The 24,000-nt window shown below is 49.9% G+C and overlaps 1 protein-coding gene across 6 annotated transcripts in view; it reads right to left on the bottom strand.

The window, feature by feature from the left end:
• The window catches only part of TBC1D16 (TBC1 domain family member 16), a 30,624-nt gene that overhangs the window by 6,404 nt on the left and 220 nt on the right, over window positions 1-24,000 (bottom strand). For 2 of the 6 annotated variants that reach the window (XM_065694095.1, XM_065694089.1), the window contains exons 2-7: window positions 17,727-17,962; window positions 16,125-16,755; window positions 2,895-3,092; window positions 2,226-2,373; window positions 1,021-1,188; window positions 217-365 (exon numbers count right to left, since the gene is read on the bottom strand). In XM_065694095.1, coding sequence (XP_065550167.1) covers window positions 217-365; window positions 1,021-1,188; window positions 2,226-2,373; window positions 2,895-3,092; window positions 16,125-16,755; window positions 17,727-17,904 — 1,472 coding nt within the window. In that variant the 5' untranslated portion in view covers window positions 17,905-17,962. Of the gene's footprint in view, window positions 1-216; window positions 366-1,020; window positions 1,189-2,225; window positions 2,374-2,894; window positions 3,093-16,124; window positions 16,756-17,726; window positions 17,963-23,458; window positions 23,663-23,830; window positions 23,959-24,000 lie in introns of those variants that run through there. The other 4 variants (XM_065694093.1, XM_065694090.1, XM_065694091.1 and 1 more) reach the window with 4 other exon arrangements.

The raw sequence follows: 24,000 nt of genomic DNA, 5'->3' as shown, positions 1-24,000 counted from the left end.
ATGAGAATATCTGAGCTTGAGGGTCTGGTATTAGCTCCAGATCCTCAAGAGTTCAGCTGTGCCCAATACACCTCCTTTACCACCCCTCTCACTTCTCTACTCCAATCAGCTTTTGCTGAGGAGGAGGAGGCAGAGACTCTGTACGTCACCAGTGGTATCACTGCGACGTCAGGCCTGAGCAGAGATGAGCAGGGAAGGATGAAGCTGGTCTGTTACCTTTTCTCCTGGATCTCAAAGTATTCTTTCCTCTTCTGCAGTCTCAGTGCCTCCCTCTCTTCAGAGGTGGACTCATAGCTGTAGTAGTGCAGCAGGAAGGGCCACACCTCCCCACGGATGGAAATATCAATCCCACCAAAGAAAATGGCCTGGAAGAAAGAGCAAAAGTTATGACTGGTACAGTTTTAACACTCCCAAAAACAGCAACAAGAAACTGCCTGCCACTATGCTTTGGTGGCTTTGCAGTTCTTTCCTGACAAGTGACGCCTTGATTCAAGCTCCTGCAATTTGCACATGTTTAGAGGGAAAGTGCTGGCCTTCTATTCCCAGACCAGACACAAATCGGGCTCATTTCAATGTCAATAACCCCCCCTGGAGAGGCTCTATGATTAACGTGTCGTTCTCATGTCACGGCTTAATCCCCAATCTTAGAGACACTGCATTTCACTGCAAACTTCTCTCTCAGGACCTGCACCCAGTGCTCCCCCTGCACTATTTCATACAGCAGTCTCCATTTTTCATTCTTTGATTTGTTCACACTGCGTTCTGCAAACACATCTGGCACTGGACACTTTGGTTTACTTACTCCAAGCAGCAGCAGAAGCTGGGCAGGGAGATTCTCTACCATCCAGACTCATCTCCAGTCACCAGAAGACTTCCAGCCAAGCACTGCACACCAGTCTTTATACTCTAACGTCCAGTTCTTGCCCCCAGCATGGAAGCAAACTTTTGGAGCTCCCACCTGGGGGCTTGCACTCCATAGCAGCAGCAAAAGGCTCAAACCAGCAGCAGGCAGCCCCTCACCTTCTGCAGCTTGTACTCCTCTTCCACCTGTCCGGATTCATTCAGGTGATGGAGCCAGGCAGACACATCAAGGCGCTTGTAGGCGTTCTCCTCTGGGTGGGTTTCCGAGGAGGGCAGCTTGGGGCGGCGGATGGAGAACTGCATACATGTCCTCTCGTCTGTAAGCTGCTGAATGGGGGCAAAGATAGCAGAACACTGGAGGCAAGAGCCAGGGCTAGCAGCAGAGTGTGAAACCCAGCAATTTTCAGAGCAGGAAAACCTTTTTGCATGGTTCCCGCAGGATTAAGCACTGAGGCACCGCACTCGGGGAGGGGTTTTTAGACTCCAACCATTACAATAGCGAGAGTGATTAGAATAATTAAAAATCCGAGAGCCACAGACCAGCTTCATCCTGGAAAAAAATTGTTTCCATTCCTCCCCCAGTCTTATCCCTGACCTGAAACTGAATTAATGCTGCTTACAGCAAAACTTCACCCTGCCAGGAATGCCTGCAATAAATTACATATGATTGGCCATATACAAAGGGATTGCTGTTAGGCAAGCAGGGAACTGCACTGCCAGGCTCTCTAAGGGCACTCATGATCCCAGTGCAAGACTGCAGCTGACATTTAATTTAAAAATCAAAGGTTGTTCAATGCAAAAAGTGAGCCCATGCGACCATAATAAGAAAAGCAGCAGGGGGCTCTGTGGGAAGGATGGAAATTTAAAAATCACTGTTTCTAATAAGCACATACAGTATCTTAAACAGATAATTAAAGAGCTCTTATCACATTTGTATGTAGATTGAACAAAATATGGCGAGATGCCTTGTCAAAACATTTCCCAAGCAGTGTGCCATGGTGCACAAAATGGATGAAAGGCTCTTGACAGAATTTCAGACCTATCACTGCAGATCCCCCCCTTCACACGCCTGAAGCCCCGAGCTGACCTGTTGGGTCTAGCAAATACCTACCTATGCAAATCCTTGGATTATCTTCCCTCACATTCCACAGGCAAAACAGGAATGGATGGGGACAAGCAAGTACAAGAGAGACCTTGTGTCCCACCTACAGCTCCATCCTAAACAACATGCAATGAATTTTGTCTTTCTGCTTGACGTGGTGACATGAACTCATTGCTCCACTTCTCCAACACACTTCCCTGCTTAAAACCCTGTGAAACACCTGCTGGAAACCCTCGTTGTGCCATGAACCTTGCTCAGGTACCTGGTCCTTGAGGTGGGTCTCTGTGCAGTACTTCCATTGCTGAAACACCTCGGACAGCTTATCCAGGCCACCATGGTGAAAATGGAAGATCTTGTACTGGCTCTCCCTGCTCGCAACAACCAATTGTCCACAGGTACACGCCTCATCGCTGTGGGACCAAACAACGGGAAGAGCAACCTGCATTTATTGCCCAGGACAGCAAGGGGCCTGGTGGGAAGGGGAACATCAGATGAGAGGGAGTGGAAAGCAAATTACAAGGAAGTGTAGCCCCAAGTTATCACTTAAAACAGGGCACAGAGGTAATCTTATACTCTGGGACTTGATGATCCTTATGGGTCCCTTCCAACTTGAGATATTCTATGACTGCATGACATGGCCATAGTGACTATTTTCCCCAAGAAGTTCCACTCCTGGTAACAGCACTCTTCTACCATTATCTGAAATGCTTTTGGTAAGACAGGCAAGAGCAACCTTTACCTTACTAGGCAAAAAAATCTTTTAGGCCCTATAACTGTAATTCAAAGGCTCTCCTTGGGAAGGCTGACGCCTGCTTTCCTGGAGGCAAGCAGGAACAGTCTTCCAGGGAGGATGGCAGAAGCCATCTGCCCCCAGAGCCCAGCATGCACTGATCAAGAGCACACACAATTACCATACAGAGGAACGCATTACCTGAAGAAGAGGCGAAGGGATCTCATTTGTCCCAGGTCCACTCTGAAGACACCACAGACCTGCTCAAGGGCAAATACTTTCTGCTGTTCATCCCATCTGGTGCTCTGTGTTTGCCCATTATTGTCCTGGAACTGGGCACTGGTGTCAAGGCTGGAGGCAGAGCTGGTGGAGCAGGTCAAGTGATTGTCACACGTGTCCCTGCAGATAGGAGCATGGAGGGAGAAACCCCACAAGACATCAGCCAAGAGGACTACAGTTACACGCAATAACCACAGATGCTCCATGTTAAGAGATCTTTCGTCAGAGCTTTGGAACTGGAATTCAGTGCAGGTATGGAGTCAATAACTGACAGCCCACACAAGAGATGATGTTATTTTAATGTAAATTAGTTCCCTACCATCCCTAAAAGCGATCCTATTTTGGGTCTGTTCCTAAATTGCACACAGACCCAGGGAGAGCCAAAACCAAACTGACTTTTGAGGAGGCAAAATGAAGAAGCCCATCGTGGGAACAGCCGGGCTCCTCCAAGGAATAGCCTGTCCCTGCTCCTTGGCACAGCACAAGGACCAGTTTGGGGAGCCGGTACAACGGCACTTGCCTGCTTTCCAGCCACGCCACAGAGCCCTGAGCGGCAGGATACCTTCAAAGTGACCTGACAAACCTGGAATCCTGTGTATGAACTTCAGGCAACTGGTTTCCACTGCAAAAGTGAAACTCTGGGGAGCTAAGGAGTGGGAAATTACACACAAGCTCTTTAGCTCACCACAGAGACAGTGAAGCTGACTGCTTGCAACACACTAGGAGCTCACTGCACCCAACATATCCGTCCTTAAGAGTAAAAAGGGTTTAGATTTAAAGCCCCACAAACCCACCACCAACCCTGATCCCAAAAGAAAAATATCACTGCTCTGAGAATTAAGTGAATCTGAAACTGTGACCCCTTGATTCTTAAAAAGGCCAATACATGTGAACAATCTCAGCACAAGCTCTGAATGGGTTCCGCTGTGAAATCAGGGTTTGCAAAACAAGGCAAGTAGCAGGTATAAAGACAGCCCCCTGCAATGCCACTTTATGCAATGTTTTCTAATCCGCTTATCTAACAATGTAGGCACTGAACGCTGAAAATCACACACTCAGCATGCATCTGCAGCACACCACATCAGTATGCTCTCCAAGCCCGGCTACAGTGCCTCTTCCACAGGGACAAGCCTCATTTGCAGCATCCACCCATGGTTCAGGTCACTGCATTCCAATGGACAGGTCTCCGGACATCCCAGTTAGTTGTGGGTTAAATTTTTATCCATGCCCCTGTGTGCTGCCCTGTTCAAACGTGTGACTCAAAACCCCAGTGCCCACACGCAGGGGAAATGAATCCCCAGGCCCCCTCCTCTAGTTCTGCAGCATTATGCAGATGAGACCAAGCCTGAGCTACCCTCAGCTAAAAGAGCAGCTTCACTACTCTGTTCATAAAGTTTTGCTGCTCCAGGTTGCTGAAAGAAAGCAATAAAGCAAAACTCGCATTCAAGCCATTCGGAGGGTGAGGTCCTAGATGGGGCATGGCCATATCTCCAAGTGAGCAGGCTCACACAACATACCCAAAATCATTCAATGAAGAATGATAGCAGTTTTTCCAGGTTGGACACTGGGATACTTCCAGTCTCAAGCATGGCTATACACCATCACCTGGGAATTTTTCCATTAAAATTGTACTAGCCTTTGTGAAAACCCTAGAATCACAGTTCCACCGAACACCAGGTTGGAAGGGACTTCAACCTTGAATCTGGTCCAGCCTGTCTAGGCAAATCAAGCATTACTTTCTGATAAAGCTGCAAAATACACTTTCCAAATCATTCAGCACCTCATGTTAATGCCAAAGTAACAGGAGTCCTGGTACGAGACACTTGTGCTGGGCTGCTCGCTACAAGCAGCTGGTATTTATGGAGCAACACTTCACAACAGCCACAGCTGGTTCCACAGGATTTTCCTGGAAGAGGTGACTCAAACCAGCTCAAAGAGTAAGCAGAGGCAACACATTTTCTAAAGCTCTTGCAAAGATGAACTGGTCAGGATGACAAAGGGCTGGAAGCCAGGTTGGCTCCGAGGATTATTGTCCTGCGGTTCCTTCATCCCAGAGGCCAATGTGCCTGTTCTTCAAGAGCATCATCTGGAACAACCAGCAGCAGCGAGATGACTGCCAAGAAACAAGAGTTCCCGTACAGCTGGGCTGGCTCGCTCTGATCCCGGGAATTGTGTAGCTGCTATTGCCAGCTGCAGTTCCTTCTGCTACACAACCAAAATCTGCTTCAGGTACAAGCAGCTACCCAGGAATGTGGGGGCTGGAGCACCCAGCCACAGATGTGCAGCGTGGTATATCCTGGAAACGCTTCTTCCAGACGAAAGTTTGCAGCTCACATTCAGCCACTGGTTACAAGCTTGCACATGATCCCAACACACACGGAAGCGATGCGAGGCAACATGTGTAAGTGCATTTACCCTCTCTGGACAGCAGAAAGCCAGCAAGTGAAAGCACAGAGCCTCGGAGTGTGCAGCCCAGGAAATTCCAGTGCTTTCAGTGATGCAGAAGCTGAAATCCAAAAGAGACATCTGTGCACCCTGTGCTCTGTGAGAGGCCAATGGACATGTGCATTCACACACACTGCAGATGCAGAGAGTCCAACCTCACGCACCGGCACAGACTGTGGAAGTTAAGGAAAAAACCTCACTGCTTAAAATTACTTTTCCCTGTATATATTGATTGGGAAAAAATAAAGAAAATGATCTGCTGGACTTCTGTTTAAAATCATCTTAATATTGAGATCATTCTGTAAGTAAGTAAGAACGACTAGTGTGATCAATGCTAACAGTGTGGATGTGGGGAGTCCTTTAACCAGGCACGCAAGATACACAGATGCAAGGGAAGAATTTGTTGTTTGTCAGACTATTCAATCTGTTAGATGAGGAATTTGTATCAGAGTGCCCTGCAAAAGCAGGGAGCTGGCACTGCAAGGAAAATAGCTGGAGGAACATTCCAGAGAGATTTGGGTTGTAGGATCCAGGAAAAACAGAGCACCAGTCAAGATACAGCACTGCTCAAAGGACAAGAGAACAAGTGCAATGGTCCTTGGCAATCAAGGTCCTGATCTGAAAGGTCTTTTCCAACTTCAATGATTCTGTGATTCTATGATTCCACCCAAGCCTTTTCCCCTCACCCAAGTCCCATTACTCTTTTGTCTCAAAATACATCTGCTACAATCATTCCTGCTGCTGAGCAAGACCACTCAGCAACCAACGACAGCCATCAACCATATCTGCATCCCTCCAGCTTCGTAGCCCCTGCGAAAGCAAGTGCTTGTGTCAAGACCCACTGTCCTCCCACCACACGCTGATCCAAGGGGTCAGCCACTCTGCAAGGGAGACCTCTGATGTGCAACAATGGGACCCAACTTACTGTTTGGTCAAAGCATTTGCACACACCTAGAGCATAAAGAGAGACAAACCCCATTATTATTTGTGCTACAGAGCCAGGGCAGAGACCTGCACCGACGGCATGGCAAGACTATTTCAGCAACACAGCTCTAATAACTCATTTTACAACACGATGTGACAAACGTAATTATAAGAGGGAAAGGGGCTGAAGATTACAGCTGTGATGTGGCAGTTACCTAAGCTGTCAGTGTGCACCACCCAAATCCCAGAGAGCCTCTTGCAAGAGTCAAACCCTCCTACTTGGCTCTCCACCACCATGGTACCAAAGCACACCTTCACTAATAACAGCTCTCCTTACAGCCCAAGCTGCTCCTGCATGCTGGTTGCTGAAGCATCATTTACAGACAATAAGTATCATCATAATGTATGAGCATCCATGTAATGGGAATTACATGCCCCTTTTCCTCCCCAGGGGTTAGCATTTCTCTGTTTCTCCACTATTCCCCACAGGCACTGACCTTCCAGGTACCTTTTCTTTCCAGCAAGGTGAAATAGCTTGTGGCTGCATCAGCTGCCTGAAACGTCTAAGACAGGTACCTTCAAAGGAATAATCCATCAATAGAAGTTCAAAGCTATCCTGAAATGCCCAAAAAATTAGTGCAGTGACTGTAGAAAGTCAGGGGATATGGGGAAGCTGGAACCCAAATCTATTGTTCTGGTAAAACAGTGCCCTTGACGATATACATTTATTATGACTTGTGAAACATGCTGGGTGAAGAATTGTGTTAAATTCACCCTGTGGCCGGGCATATTTGGAACCTGAAGTTTAAATATTGAACAGCCCAAACAGAACCCATCTCCACTGACATCAGTGAATAGCGAAAAAGGTGCTGGATAATCTGGACAGAAGCCTGACCACAATTTCTGAAATTGAATGTCAAACATCCTCACGTGGAAGCGTGTCCATACGTCTGCAAACACATGGAAACACATCCAACAATTCTTCCTAGCTGGGGGGGAAGCCTGGGAAAAACTGCCCAGGACGTCACAGTACAAAGTACACGAATGTCAACGTGGACTTTCCAGAAGCTCGTTCCACAGCTTCTCATTGATCTGTTTGCTTTCAAAACATAAATTTCCTCACGTTGAACTGCACTAAATGCTATTTAGTAGCTAATTAACTTTCTGTGCTGAAAACCTCCTGTAATTGCACTTCTTTCACCTTTTTTAGCCTGTGTCCTCCAGGGAACCCAAGCTGTCCTATGGCATTTGTTCTGCTCATTTCTGTCTCAGAGGCACAAGTTCCTTCCCGACACCAGACTGCCAATCATGGCTCCAGAGGTCACTGGAGACCAAATTAGGAGCACTCTGCCTCTGACAAACTTGCTTTGCTTAGCTCACCGTAAAGGGAAAATAAAAGGTTATGAAAAATAATTGTATCCTTTCATGCTGGGCACCAGGAAGCAGATTCAGCAGCGCTTCAGCATATTGTTGTTAGTCACTCTCATATTGTTAATGTCATTAATGCTATTCAAAGAACACGCTGGTTACATCTTAAAGACGCTGGAATCCCTCCCCCCCCCGCCATGAGGAAAGGCTCAGAAGGTGGTTTGTGGTTACCACCTTGCCGGCACACACTGCGGGGCCAGCAGCAACTCCTACATCCCCCTCTGACCTTGGGCCGTAACAGCAAGTTCATGATCAGGGACAGGACTTTGAATCAGCATCAACTCTGCGATCACGAGCCTGGGAAATAAAACATTTTAACAGGATGAAACGAGGGACTCAAGGAAAGCCGATTACCAGCGCTGCCTTCCGATGGGAGGGATCCGCCTGTCCTTGGGAAATAAAGATCAAAACAATTTGTTATGCTTTACATGGCTATTGCAATCCATGCTCACAGCACCCTGCCTGCCTTCCCAGAGCACACACACCAACCCCAGCGCAGGCAGGACCCCGTGTCCACCTCTATGGCACTTCATCACCCCAAAGCTCGGGGGACAAAAGCCAACCTGTGTGGTGCCTGGGGTGAGCCACCTCCGCAGCTGGGTGCTGCCTCCCTGCCCGCTGCTGAGCAAGAAGCCTCACTACACTGCGGGCTTTGTTGCTCCTAACTCCTTCCTCCAAGTCCTCGTGGCCTAAAGGAAAGCCAAGAGATTTTAGCCAGCAAGAGGGGGGCATTAAGAAAAGCAGCCCTGCTTACCTCCAAAGGGTTCCCCCAGCTGCTGCGTGTTAAACCAGAGGGAAACAAAATAAACCAGTAATTCTTGAGTTAATCATTTTGACTGTAAATGGGAAGGAAAAAAGCAATATCATCAGAAGTTTGTATTGAATTAATGTGTGGTTTACTCTTCTACCCAATCGAAGTCAGGAATGTGATTCACACCTCCAGCTAAAAGGCACTCCATGTGTTTTCCCCAGGTGAGATTCCGGGCAGGTGGAGGCTCCCCAAGTAAAACCCAGGCGAGGCTTTTCCCTGTGACTTCTTGCACTGAGGCAGCAGGGGCAGAATTAGCAGTTTGATGCTTATGACTAAAATACACATTTGGCTCCCAAGAAGCCAAACACAACAAATCACTTGGAGCTGAGCGTACGCTGCTCGACGATGCAAATGTCACCTTCGTTCTAAGGAAGGAAAACATTCCTGCTGCTGAATGGTGGGTTTCCACAATCCAGACAGGGAAGGGGCACCTCCTGCCTGCCTGCAGCTCATTAATAAATCAATCGAGAGGCAACACTTAAAAACCCCAACTCCTTAGATGGAAAAAGTGATTTCTCAGCAAAGCCCCCAAAAGAATGTTTGCTTTGCAGCCCATTCCAGCCTGGCAGAGGGGACCTTTCTTGCTGGTGTTTATTTGAGTTGGAAAATCAATGGATTATTTTGCTTCTTCTCTTTCAGTTCTCTCCACGCAAAAATAAAAATCCACACTAATTATGCTAATTCCAATCAAGCCTCAAGCCCGGGCCCCGGGAAGCCCTCGGCATTACCTTTGTTCCTGGATCCCAGGCTCTGAGCACTGAACCGGGGGTTTCGGGGGGACTTATGCTGCGAGCCGCGGTGAACCCATCCCCGGCGCTGACCCATCCCCAGCGCCAGCACCACCCAGGGAGGGTTTCACTGTTTCCACCACACAATGTGGATTTCCCAAGGGAAGAGCTTTCTTCAAGTAGCAGAAAAGGGAGAGGAAAAAGGCGAGCTGACTAAAAGCATGTTTCAGAGTTATTGTAAATGCTTAATGCTCTTATAATTGCGAGGACCGAGCCAAGACGACAAAGACTATGCAGATTTATTTGCATATACTGCTGTACTTTAGAGGGGACATGCTCTTTATTTTGATCCAGTTAACGCAATTCTTCCCTCACAAAGCTGTGGATACCTGCCAGCGCCATTTATCTCCACTCTCAATTAGGATTTCTGGGTGTTGCGATCATATAAATAAGGAACAGAAGAAATGCAAGAATATCCTTGGAAAAGGCGTTTTATTGCGATGCCTCCCGCAGAAAACGGCCACGGTGGCAGATTCCTGCTCCTGCAGCTCAGCCAGCCCATGGTGCCGACCTCCCAGCCACGCCTGGGGGTCAGGGGATGAGAGAATCCCAGCCTGGTTTGGGTTGGAAAAGACCTTAAATCTCATCCAGCTCCGACCCCTGCCACGGGCAGGGACCCCTTCCACTGGAGCAGCTTGCTCCAAGCCCCTGTGTCCAACCTGGCCTTGAGCACTGCCAGGGATGGGGCAGCCACAGCTTCTCTGGGCACCCTGTGCCAGCGCCTCAGCACCCTCACAGGGAAGAGCTTCTGCCTAAGGGCTTATCTCAGTCTCCCCTCGGGCAGGTTCAAGCCATTCCCCTTGGCCTGTCCCTACAGGCCCTTGTCCCAAGCCCCTCTCCAGGTTCCCTGCAGCCCCTTTAGGCACTGGAGCTGCTCTCAGGTCTCCCCTTCAGGAGCCTTCTCTTCTCCAGGCTGCACAACCCCGGGGGTACGGGGGGTACCGGGTACGGGGAAGGGGGGTCAGAGCGGCCACTGGGACGGGCGAGAGCCGGGCTGCGCCGCTGGGCAGAGCACGCCCCCTGGCGGCCACGCCGCGCTCACCGCCCGGTCCGGCGCCCACGGCCCCTGCCACGGGCACGGGCACGGGCACGGGCACGGGCACGGGCACTACTCCACGGCCCGGCCGCTCCTTTACGCAGGCGTCAAGCGCTTCCCCTCCTCCTCAGCCACCCCTCACAGCCCTGGCACCCAAAGCCCTCGGGGGACAAAGCGGTTCCTCCGTCCCCCCCCACCGCCGCTGCCTGCGTGGCCATAGGGTCTCTTTTCCAGGCATCACCTGCTCTCATTCCCACTATTCCTCCCCAGAAATCCCAAATACAGCCTCCCGATCCTGCCAGCAGCAGTTCCCAATCGCAGTTTGCTGTCACTATTTCCTTCCACAGAAATCTGGCGTTGAACCAAAGGAGGCAAAACCCAAACCTGATGTAATTAATGTTCTTGCTGTTCAAATATTGATGTAAAGCCAGACCAAGCTGAGAGCCTCGGCAAGCTCCGGGCCTGCCCAACCTCCTCAGCTCTGCTGCCGTAATGACTCCTAACAGATTACACAGCATTGCCCATGGTCATCCCGGTGCCCAGCTCCCTGCAAAACACCCAAGAGCACTGCCTTGGATGAGGTTCACACCAGCCCTATGGCTCAGAAGGGAAGAGGGACCATCTTTGTGACGGAAGAAGGATTTGGGGATGTGTTTTTCCTAGGCACGAATTTGGGTGCAAATGGAATGAGGTGCTTTGGTGTCTTATACTGTAATCACACTTGTTCAGGCCATGTCCTGGCGAACTGGGGCCTGACCCAGCAGCAGCAGAGCCCCACAGACTCATCCCCAAGGCTGGAAACATCAAAAGCGAGATGCTGCAAGAAGCGTGTGCCCAATTCCCCTGGTTCTGAGAATATAATCACTCCTGTTACAACAGCGATGAATCCCCAGCCTGCCGGTGGCTCCAGAGCTCCTGCCAGTTCACACTAATTTCAGCTCATTTCCCCTATAATTTTCCCTCCTGTTTATCCTGCAGAGGGCTGAGCAGCACCGAGCCCTTCAGGTGAGCTGCCAAAACAACATGATGCAACTCCACACACTGTTACCACCGCTCCCACCGGCGCTGCCACCCTCCGCAGCGCTGTGCCTCCGCTCCGTCCCGAGGAGGTGATTTACTCATCAGCTCCCTGGGAAGAGGCTTAACGACAGGATGTGCAACACAGCTGTAAAAATTGCATCAACTGCGGCACCAGAGCAGTTCCTCCCTGTGCTGTGTGCTTCGCCTGGGCCGCCTGCTCTAGCTGGGTCAGGTGAATTCCCCTCTGCTGGAGAACACCAGAACCGGGGCTTTGTTTAGCTCCATTGTGAAAACCTTTCACTATTTTTATTACTAGCAGCTAAAATCATCACCTTCTTATGGAAGATGGCTCCTTCTCCATTGGTACCCATGACCCCATCACTTACATCACTTCTGCCTGTCCTTTAAAGTTGTGGAAGTGTGAGCTGTGTCTACTCCACCACCTGCAGGACCCTTCACAGAGCTCCAGCCTCTGGCCAGATGCTGCCCCAAGCTCTGCTCATGTGATTGTCCCATTGAGGTTTCTCACTCCAAATTCTTACTGTACTAATCACCATCCCAACCTAATGTTAGCGAAGGAACCAACGCCAGCATTTACTTGTCCTCTTCAGCATTTTTGCATGGTGCTCATCAGATAACAGCAATCACAGTTGACTACTGAAGCAAAAAGCCTTTAGCAGCCTGACCACTCACTGCCAGGGGAAGCTCCTGTCAACCAGGCACAGTATAGAAAACATCAACCCCCCCAATAAACTCCGCTTACAGAACACTAAGTGCTTCTGCAGCGACTGGTATAGATCTGATGTCATGGTCAGTTAAAGTAACTTCAGAGGCATCAGTTGAAAGACATTATATTGGTGTCAGATGCTATTTGGTTGCCAGGATGTAACAAAAGGCTTCTAGTTTCACTTTACTGATGGGGAAAATGGAAGCTGAGTAATTGAACAGGGCGGTAGCAAGCCAAAGCTGGGTGTAGAAGACAGCTCTCCTCAAGTAGTGCCCTTCAAACCGCATGGCAAATGTTTCCTGAGAGTCAGCAAACAATGGTGACAGGAGAGAAAGGGAACAGAATGGAATGATTTTATTTCCAGCATCCCTCCTTTCCTGCAGGAATACAGTCAATAACAAGGCCACCACCAATCCAGGGATTTCATGTATGAGCTACCTCCCTGCAGGAACCATGTACCACAAGCAGAAAGGGACCCCCAAAGTTAAGAAGGCCACAAACCCCAAGAGAGTAAAGCCACCTCTCCATGTGAGAGGAGTGCACTAGGCAGAAGTGCTGGGCTCATCTAAAAAGAGAAACAAGAATGTGTATGCTGGTGATGGGACACTCCCATAGCTCCTAGCCTGAGGAATTGTGTAAAAGGGAGGAAAGCATCAGTCGCTGCATGGGATCCCTGGCAGGCTGTCAGCTGAGAAGCAAAGAGGAAAAAAAACCACCCCAAAAAACAATGGATACATTTTCATTTCCTTATGTTCTACCAGGCAAGTTGTTAACTCACAATGACGGACTCATTGCACAACTCAGACACTGCTGCCTACCTCCTTTCTCCTGCCTCCCTGCCCCTGCACCACGTACACCGCTCTGTTGTTGGCTCCCTTCTGCCCCACAGTCAGGCCACCTTCTCAGAGCACCCCTGGCAGTGTTCAAGGCCAGGTTGGATAGGGCTTGGAGCAAGCTGCTCTAGTGGAAGGTGTCCCTGCCTGTGGCAGGGGGTTGGAACTGGATGAGCTTTAAGGCCCCTTCCAACCCAAGCCAGTCTGGTATTCTATGATGTTCCAAGAGGCATAAGGGACCTGTGACTCCTGGTTATATGGATATTTTGGTAAGCAGCTTGCTGAGCCCCTGATCTCATCTGATCCAAGTCCACGTGTGCATCCTAATTCTTCCACAATGTCACATTTTTCTGTTTCTGGTGATACCTGGTTGCACAAAAAGGCTGGACTGAAACACCCAGCAATGCTCTGCTTCAGCTCCTGAAGCAATCCCAGGGGAAAGCAGAGCTCTCTTCACATCAACTCCCCAATGCAGAGGGGAATAACCAGAAACATTTGTTCCTCTTTGCAGGGAGGGATGGTGACCGGGAGGTAGGGAGGGAAAAATGTTCAAACCATCTGCCAGCAGCACAAACTTTGTTCACACTCCAGTTCTGCCTCAGATGGGAAGCAGCCAGCAGAAGGGAAAAAAAAAAACCTTAAGAAACAAGGAAGCTGTTCTCATGCTGTAGTGACTTCTGAACCGGCACTCCCCCACCCCCAGCACACTGGGATGAATGCAGGGAATACAGGAATGCCTTTTGATGGGACTTCTGCAAAGTATTGTATGCAAAATCTCCTGCTCAGAGAGCTGGTTAAGATCCCGCAGATGCCATGCAAGGGGGCTCTGTAGGGAAGAAGAGATTGGCATAAAACATGGCCACACTGGACAAAAGCCGTTCAAGTCTGAAGTCCCAAACAATGAAAGGTCTGTTTTCTTAATCTGCTGCAAATGATGAGTGCTGCACACACTGTGTGAGGCTTCCAGCCTGGTGCCGGGGGAGGGAAAAGGAAAACGGAGAAAAATAGGAAAAGGGGGGGGGGGGGGGGGGTAAGGAAAAGGGCAAAATCGTCCAGGAGCAGGAGCTGTTTGCCAGCCGGGCGGCAGCAAAGCCGGCAGAGGGCTCGCCCGAGCCAGGCTGCGGAGCCACGGGACACGCTGCAGGAATTCAGAGGCAGGGGCTGAGGATGCAAGAGCAATGTTTCCTTCCTCTCCTGACACCGCCGCAGCTCAGAGCATCCGCGCTGCACAACAGTTACACCACAAGGCTCCTCAGCTGCCTGCTGTGCCCCGAGCCCTGCGCCTGCAGCTGCTCACACCTCGCACTGCATGTGGGCCAAGGGCTGGCATTTCCCCTGGATCAGTTCAACCCCCTGGTTTCCAGCAGGAATAGGATGCTGTTTGAAATGTGTCCAGCACTATTGCCACTCCTAACTGCTAAAACCAGGATAATGCCTCGGGGTGTGCAGTGAGCAGGGCCATAGCTTCCACATGCACACACACACACTGAGGGACAGGAACATTTGCCCTTCAAGAATCTTATCTGGAACTCAGAAGCATTGCAATTGTACTTTATCTACCAAAATATGCTTATAAACCCCCCAAAACTTCACTTTTTTCAGAGTAACAGAGACAGGTCAAACACAAACTGTCAAGGAAACAAGATTACCAAAGAGAGGCTTTGGGTGCAGAGGATTTGGGGGGCTTTCTGGTTTTTAGCTCAATGCTAGGAAGTTTCTAACACAACATGACACTCTCTGAAGATGTATGCGACTGAAGTTTCAAGCCCCAAGCAGTAGCCCAGTGCTAGAACACAATCTGAATGGGACAAAAAGCCTGGAAACCAACAAAATCAAGTCAGTTCTTAGCAGTGATACTTAAAGATTCAAAGGCCTCTCTAAAATTCTTTTCAAGGGTGTTTTGTGACATTTATGTAGTTTCCAAAGTCTTCTACACTGAATACTTGTCAGTCACGATTTAGAAAGCTGAGAGAGACACTGTCAAATTGACCTTGTTCAACACAATTTGCAAACCAAAACATGACAAGATGGGATGGGCTGGAATGGGCTGGGCTGGCCGAGGTGCTGCTCAAACCACTGCCCACCCAGCTGCTGCAGAGCCCAAGCCAGAAACCCCTGTGGCTCGTGGTTAATTAGAAGCATACTGGTAGGACATGTATCGGTGTAAAGCTGATCCGAAGTCTGACATCACTGCTCTGAAGTGGTTTAAAATACCCAGAGAGAGATGAACCAATTTGAATACTTCCTTCACAAACCCTGTTCTTACTAGGGCTTGAACTGGCCATAAAATAAAGGGGCAAAACCTATTCAGAGGTCAAGTCTTCATGTAGCTGTACATTGCTCACACACACAAAGGAGAGCTCGTTTTTCCTAATTTCAGGTGTAGTTTCAAAGTTGAGCCTTAAAATCAGCCCCATGGTGCTTCATGAACGCAGCATACGCATCCTCCCCAAGATGGAAATGAGGGATACACAGCACAGAGCACAGACCAGAAAGCCAGAAACATTGTGTATCAGTAAAGGGAGCTATACAGGCATCCTACTGCTCATTATTCCTCTGCTAGGGTGCCCTCTTTCCCCTAGGTAAAAGTTACTGCAGATGCTGTTGAGAAGCATTGCCATTTGGATATAGCAGCATTCACTAAAACATCCAGGGTAGACATGCAAGAGTTAGTATTTGTGTGTCATAAGTGGGACCACGTTCTGAACACCAGTAAAAACAGTCCCACAAGCAGGCTTCATGTCAACACGGTGCCTTGCAGTGAGGCAGCCATGGCTCAGAGGCAGTCAGGTTGACACTTTGATGTGGTTCTCCACAAGCAGTAACTTGCATCTCTCCTCAGAGAGCCAATTAGACCAACAAAGGACCTTTTTAATTTAGTGATGGTGCTCAAAGGGCTCAAGACAGTTCACCTGTAAGGCTGTACATGCACAGCCCTGAATATTCAGGGCCAGGGTTCACTGAGCAGAAACAGGACTGGCTGTCAAACAATTTCCTGTGAATTATACAGGTGTCTGAAGCGAGACAGGATATTCAGCTCAGTGCCACTCTGAAACTTCTCAATTTCCTTCAGCACCTCCACGCTCAGCTACCAGCACCCCAGCTATTCACCCAGAAACTAGAGAAAACGATGCACTCACCTGCTTTCATTATCCAGGAACACGGAACTACTGCTTTTCCCGAGGGCTTCACTGATGGGAGAGAGGCAAAAGGGGGAAGAGAAGGCATCAGAATCAGAGTCAAAAGTACTGTCCCTGCTCACGTCATCAGCAGACAGCTCCAGGGAGCCCTCGTCCTCCCCTGGCTCTGGCCTGCAGTCCAGGCCTTCCTCTGTCCCCTCCACTGACAGCTCCGACCTGTTCTGCTCCTCCTGAGAGCTGATTGTCAAGAGGATTCCTGAGTCACTGCGCGCAGGCTGGGGGGACCGGCGGGTGCCATCTCCTGCGGGGCAGCACTGCGGCAGCTTCTCCCCTTCCGAAGAGGGGGAGCTGATGTAAGCCACGTCTTTCACAAGCTGTGACACAGTCAGGATGTCTTCTCCTCTCAGGACCACCGCCCCTCTCTGCTCGGTGGGGGAAGGCTGCCGGACAGTACCGAAGCCCTGAGCGTGGCGGCCGCGCTTGCGGGGAGCTTTGCGCACAGGGGAGCTCTCGGGGGTGATGTAGCGCAGCGCTTCCTCATCCTGCCGCTGGATGCGGGAGTTGGGCACCCAGGCAAGGATCAGTGTGGTTCCCAGGAGCTCGTCCTTCTCCATGTACAAGCACAAGTAGCCTTCAAGAGAGCAAAGAAACCATCAGTTATGATGCAGATTTAGTCTAAGGAAACTCCATAAGCCTGGAATTTGCTCTTCCCCATCTCCCCCCACTTCACCACCATTACACAAGGGCAAAACAAACCCTTTCATTAGCCAGGACAGAATTCTGCCAAATGAACTGCAGCGTGTCAGCATTAGTCAGTATTTACAAATAATTTCAAGTCTCCATATGGCTTTTGAACAGTCTAAATTCCCTCTGGCCTAAGTGGACAGAGAAACAACATGCAAATACTTCAGCTTCCTGCGTGGATTATTACATTCTGAAATATGTTTGCACATGAAAAACTTCTGCTGTTTGTTAGTTAAACAACTCCAAGTGCCAGCTAGACATTTCTTTCTCAAGACTATTTACCTTGGTGTAGCCAAAGGGCTACAATATTCATGACAAGCCAATACAAAGAAGAGTCACACACACAAAAAGTGAAGCGTGGGTCAATGTTCAGAGAATAATCAGTTTTGTGAAGCTAAGCCAGTGGCCACAGCTCTTTTTGATGAGAACATGAAAGAGCAAAGGAACAGATGAGAATAAAGGGATAGAGCTGTATTTATCTTCATTTACTCCATGCTTTCTTTCTTTTCCCTGTACCAATGGTTGTTGAGGCCCCGCCAGCAACAACAGTTACAGGCTGATACTTGGCTTTCCTGAACAACACACATATTTGAAAGAGCCACAGGAGTTACTGTCCTCAAAAGACAACTGTCCATCTTCCAGCAATTCAAGAGGACCTCCTATAACAGGTAAACTGATGATAGACAAGGAAAGAAAGGAAAAATAGCATGGCTTTCCTTAGTCTTCCATAAGACTGCCTTCCCCTGTCCCCCATTGGCACCTCTTCATTCTTTAGAGCCCAAGAGGTAGAATTCCATACAAACACACCCCCAGGAGAGAGAAAAGAGCAAGTGAGCAGAGTCTGCAACAACCCATCACCTGGGTGATGCTCCCCGATGCCTTGCAGCAGCTCAGGTGGGTGGACACAGACATTGTTCTTGGAGTAGATGATCTCCCCATCAAGTATGGAGGGTGAGCTGCTGCCACCACCAGGAGTCAAGGTCAGGAGGTCGGAGGCTTTGGAAGAGGCGCGTCGGAGGAGTCGCCCCAGAGACATCGCCAAGGAAATGTTTCCATTATCCGTCAGCTCTAATCAGGAGCCACACTGGGAAGATCTGCCAAGAAGGTGGAAAGAACAGTGTTAGAACAGACACGACACCACAGCATGTGCTCTCCACTGTCTGAGAAGGAAGAGGTCTCCCATAACCGCTGCATTCATCCTACAGCCCAAGCAACAGCCTCCAAGTGCTTTGGAGCTGCAACTTTACATTTTAAAGATGAAATCCAGAATCCCAGGATGTTTTTCTCTGCAACGAAGAAATACGAAGGCAACAAACCCCCCACGTTTTAATAGTTACTGTGGGGGAAAGAGAAAAGTAATACTTGTCACTGCAAACTGCCCATTAAGGGAATAGCTCAGCGATGCAGAGCTGCCCGATGTATCACTGTCCTGGGAATGCCAAAGAGTCAGAGTAGACCCTGGAGGATTCCTTCATCACGGAAAAACTGCTGAGACCATGACACTAAACAAGGGGCTGCTGCTTCACCCGCAGTAACCACCAATCGCCAAAGAAAACATTAAGCAAAACAAGTTCATCTTGTGCTCACCATTTTTTGGCATATTCCTGCTGTGTGTCTGAGGGTTTTGGGTTGGGATTTGGGGGTTTGGGGCTTTTGTTGTTTGTTTGAGCAGTGTGGTTACATAGAGCCTTTGCAGATATAAGTGGCAGGAGGCCCACGTTGAGCAGAGCGGGCAGGCTCCAGGAGCAGAGCGTGGCATGCTGCCTCCAGCAGACGTGTCATCTATGGATAGGTGACTCCAGTTAACCGGGGAGTCCAATCCCCAGCTCATCACTGAGGAAGCTCTGTACTCAGATGAGACGTTCTCCTCTCCAGGGCTGTGGATGAGGAGCTCTACAGTGAGGCCGGGGAGGGGGCACTCAAGCTGTAAACTATTTAGCAGATGGATCAGGAAGAAGACCTGAGGTGTTGAAACAACAGATGGGTGCTGCGTCCCACAGACAGCCCAGCCCAGCTCAACATGGAGCAGGCTCTACCTGCTCTGGCTGTGCCCAGCTGGGAAGCAGACTGTCCGAGGCACAGCAGCTTCTGTTCTGTCAAAAGTACACAAGGAGAGGCTCCATCTACTTTTGTTCCTTTGTATGTACATGGCCTCACCTGCTCATGAACAGGCCGGTCTGACCCAGCACACACCACACATCACCACGGTCCCACGTCCGGGGCAGCCCACTGTGTTCCTCATGACAATTCCCACACCATGACCTGCAGAGCATGCAACAGGGGCAGCCAGACATAAAACCAAGAGCAGACAGGCCCTGCCTTGTACTATCAGGGCACTATATGCAGGAAACATGTAGGGGCCTAAAGCATCGTCAACCACTGAACAGCTCTGGTTTCTTTAAACATGGTTTTAAAGGTATCTCCAGGCAAACAGGAAGCAAGAAGGCAGAAAGAGCCAATGGAAACCAGCGCTTCTCAAAGAGCAGAATGAAAGCTGCGGGGAAGGAAAGTAACTGTCCTGATTCTGACAGATTTGCCCATACAGAAGATTGCAAATGAGGCTGCCAAGTGGTTGACAGAGCCTTCATTAAAGGACAAACCATTGGTTTAACTGGCAATCACTGCATTTGTCAGCTTGAATCACAGCATAAGCAGTTCCAGCATTTCAGTCTTTGCTGGAACTTGAGGGAGAAGCCTCATCCCTCCTACATCCTGTGCCCAGCAAGTGTTCAGGGTAAGACAGTTACTTTGCAAGTCCTTTGCACTCCTGTTGCCTTCTAGCACCAAACACAACATGTATCTTCATGTCTCAGCCCCCAAAACCAAACCCCAGTGGAGCCATATGCTCATTCTTGTCCAAATCACCAAAAACCACAGCACTGTTTGAGGCTCTGGTTCACATCTTGGAGAAAGTCGTTTGCCTCAACCACATTTAAAGAGCAGGTCACCTTTTCTCTCATTGCACTGCAAGAACACACAGCAAACTGCTGCAATTCCTCCCTCCCACCACCGAGTTACAACACACCATTTCAACACGGTGCTGAGGGAGTCCATAGCAGTGATGTGGAGCAACCTGTACGGCATCAGAGGCCCTGAGCCTCCAGCACAGCTGAGGAGGGTACCACTGCCAGGCAGCGCAGTGTGTGTGCAGCTCTGCCCATTGCTGTCAAGCCCGGATATCCGGACCTTCAGCTGTGCCAGCTATTTCATGAGAGCTCTGAAAGCACTAAACCTGCAAAGGAGGAGGGTGGTACCCGGCGGCTTCCTCAGGAAACACCAGTGAGCTTTTCCTGCTAAGGACAGCAGATGGAGATGCAGGTATGAAATGAGCTTGTGTGACGCTTTCCTGCTGCTCTCCAGGGGCTCTCGGCGCACAGCAAAGGTGCTGGATTCACTGCCAACAGAGGCAGCATTTAATTAGCTTTACCTAGCCCAGAAATAACAAAGCCACAGGTAAAGTTCAAAAGCTGCTCCCTGGAAAGCAGGAGGAATTTAAAAGGAAATACTGCTGTGATCCTGCAGAACACGTTGCTCCAGCACTGCCCTGATTTGCAGTTGGACGGTGCTGCAGGTACACACACGGATACGTGTGCTGGGAAGAGGAAACAACAGCAATGACAGGAGGTGAAGAATATGGTGTCCTGCCAGCACAGAAACTCAGCCTGTGGCATCTGACTTGCAAAAGAGCCATGCATCAGAAATAAGAGACAACTACAGTGCTGCAACCAAGCAGCCAAATATACCGGGAGATAGAAACATCACCAGCAAGACTGGAATTAATCCTCTCACAGCTGTTAAGCTGTGGCAAGGAATATGTAGTTTACTCATTCTCATAGAAGGGATAAAGGTGTGAAGAACAGGGCAACCTGGAGAGGCCATTTCCATCACTGAGGAGTTTCAGAGTCTGGCCACAGAAATAGATGGTCCCAGCAAGGACTCTGAAACACAGCTTGTGAAGAACGTGCCTCTCTTTCCCAAAAGGCAAGAGTTCTTACAACAGAAACCAGCAAAGAAAGAGACCAGGTCTGCAGGGTTTGCTCTATTCTCAGGCCTTTTTGTGTGGAACAATGTCTGCAGACACAGGCCATGGGCCTGGAGAAGAAGCAGGATTTGCTGCTGCCTCTTGTGTGAGCTTGGGAAGGCCGGTGAGATCTGTCCTGCTGCTCAGTCAGCAGTGAATTAGCACCATTCACAAAAAAAGGTTCTCTCCTATTAATTTTCTATTTATGCCCTGATCTGAAGGGATCCTTTTCAACGTGGCAGAGACAACCCAGCTCCCCAGCAGCTCAGGCACCAAATTAGCTGAAAAGCTCTTGCTGAGTGCCAATATTTATTAAGCGCACATACATTTTCTTCTCCCACACATCAACTGTCGCCGCTAAAAATCTTTGCTACAGCTACTGAGTCTGTTCACGCAGCCCTTGGCTGCTCTCCCAGGCAGTGCCAGCACTTCTCAGCTACACCAGAGCTCACAAACGTGCTGGGGAGCCAGCTCCTGAAATCACCCCAGGAGCCTCTTCGCAAGAGCCTGAGCAGTTCCAGCCAGCAGCAGCTCAAGTAACGCCGGCTGCTCGCCTCCCTCAGATGTGCCCTTCTCCCAAACCCACCACCAACAAATGCTGTTTGCCTTGGCAGATCACACCCTCACCTTGGCACTTGCTGCTGGACCAAATGTTGCTGCCTCCGGTTGCACAAGATTCCTGTATTCTGGCACAGGAGGGCAATGCAGGGCTCCTGCACATTACAAAGCTGACACGGAGCACACAAGGCAACAAGGCTCCTCTCACAAATGAGTTTAGCCCATAGAGGCAGATGACAGCAACACTTCGGGGTCGGCTGCTGCCAACAAGTCACACTGCTGAGCACTTGGTGCCTGGCAGAGGGTCTTGTGGCTCCAAGGACAAACTTGCTATGTGAGTTTAATAGCTTTACAAGCAAAATAAGACGAGCTACAGGGCTCTTGAAGCGAAACATGAGACCTACAGCATGTCTGGGCGCAGAGGAGAAACATGAGCCGTCAAACATCGGCACTGAACTGAAGCATGAAATGCCTGAAGAAAAATAGAAGTCTTTTGTCTTTTCTGCCCTTAACAACTTCAGTTTGATGTTACGTATTTAAGGAGTACAGAGTCACTGCACCAGGGAGGTCTCTGACACTGCACAAATTCCTGCCCCTTCCTCCCCTTGAGAAAAGCAGATGTGTCTCTGTCTCTGGCGGTTCAAGCACAGGTTACAGTGTGCTGGAAGGCAGAGCAGGGACTGGAGCCTGGGGTCAGGACTCCCAGGTTTTTTCCAGTCCTCTGAGTGGATTTCTGTGCGCCACTCAGCTAGTCACTCCCTTCATCTCTACTACTCTAGGTATACATGAGAGCTGTGAAACAACCTTCCCTTTGTACTGCAATACCTCCTCATTAGGGGGAAATAAAGCTTCCAGAACTACTAGCTATTAGCTGGAGCTATTTAAGATGTCCTAGCCAAATCAAAGAAAAAAGTTTACCATAGGGAACCATTCTGAAGCCATCCCATTGCACAGGGAGAATTATGTAGGTCACCAAAAAGTCTTTCATTCCTGAGCCGCTGGTGCGGCAGTGGCACGTGGAGCGCAGAGGAAAGGCAGAGAACCAGCAGTCACCAGCCAGGGCTGGAATCCTGACAGGATTCAGCTCTGATCCCAGTCACTTCAGTGGAACAGCTTCACTCCGATGTGTCTCAGCTGAGAAGGTAAAAAAGGGACAGCAGACTCAACACTGCAAGATTGTGACTCAGAGACAAAACGGGAAACCAAATGCTATGGTGGGAGCCTGCCTGCTGCTTCCAGCCACACCTGCTGAGGCAGAAAGAAAGCAATCAAGAAGCTTCCCTCCCTCCAGCACCAGGAGCCAAACCACAACACACGCTTCTGTGCAGGAAGCTATTTGTGCCATATGTCCCTCCATCTCCAGATTAAACGTAATTTCATGTCACTTAACTGCAGTGCTTGTGCAGTAGGTAACTTTTTATGGCCTTTGATTCCCAATGCCCTGCAGCCATGGCACGGTAACGCCCCCAATAGCAGATCCCCAGTACCAGCAGGTAAAGAATTCCCGGAACCTGATATCACAGCTGAACCAACGAACTAATTGGAAAGTCTTTTCTTAATACACACAAGTCAGAACAGGTGTCTCTGATGCTTTCAAGGAGTCACCTTTCCCCCTGCCCCCCCTTCCGTGCCTGCCAGAAGACGCGACGCTGCCCCATCCCAGCAATCCAGTGAAGTTATCACCAGAACAAGGATGAGCTCCTCTAAGCCCACAAATTTAAAGAAGCAAAAGAAGCAGCGAGCCCCAGATCTTCACCCTGAGCTGTCCCAGTCTCAATATTTTCTACTATTTTCTCTTAAAAGATATTTCATTTTTATTACTTCCTATTCAGAGTGGCAGCTGAGAACATAATACCTTTACAAGACAAGCTTCTAGTCTAAGGACCAAAAAGACGGGCAGACTTCAGAGAGGAAGAAGCAGAGTTATTTTAGTGTCAGCAGCACAGTGAGCAATATATCAACGCGTAATCCCTGCCCCGGAGCGCCTGAAGGCCACACATCAAATAATTACCAAGGATCCCAACATCCATCTTCATGTCTCCGCTGAACTCGGCAAAGGAAGAGGCAGACAGCGGGGTGGTTTGGGAGCAGGGCCACCTCCCGAAGGGAAGGCACGGTGCCGGTACCCGGGGCTGCGCGGAGCCGCTCCCCAGGAGCGGCAGATGAAGTTTAAGAACTGTTTCTCATCCCGGTTTCACACCCCCTCCCCAGGACCCTCGGGAAGACAAAGAACGGGATAAGGAAACGGTGCAGACACCGGGAGCCGCGGCCCCATGTGACAGCCCCACGCGTGAGGAGCGGCCGGCCCGGGCCAGCACTGCGGCCCCGCCGCTCAACGCGTCCGCACAGAGCGACCCCCCCTCCGCGGCCCCGGTGCTTTTACCGGCAACGAAGAGCCCCGGGGAAACTTCTAGCGCAGGGACGGGACGGGCCGGACCAGCGCCCACCCCGGCCCCTGCACCGGGACCGCGGCCGCCGCCACCCCGCTCCGCCCGGCCCGGCCCGGTAGGGGTGTGCCCGCCCGACGGCCCCGCCCCGCCCGCTCGCCGCCGG

This window comes from Lathamus discolor, chromosome 13, assembly GCF_037157495.1.
Source record: "Lathamus discolor isolate bLatDis1 chromosome 13, bLatDis1.hap1, whole genome shotgun sequence".
In the NCBI taxonomy this organism is placed as follows: domain Eukaryota; kingdom Metazoa; phylum Chordata; class Aves; order Psittaciformes; family Psittacidae; genus Lathamus; species Lathamus discolor.
Note: the sequence above shows the minus strand (reverse complement) of the source record. Positions and strands in the feature narration are given on the sequence as shown.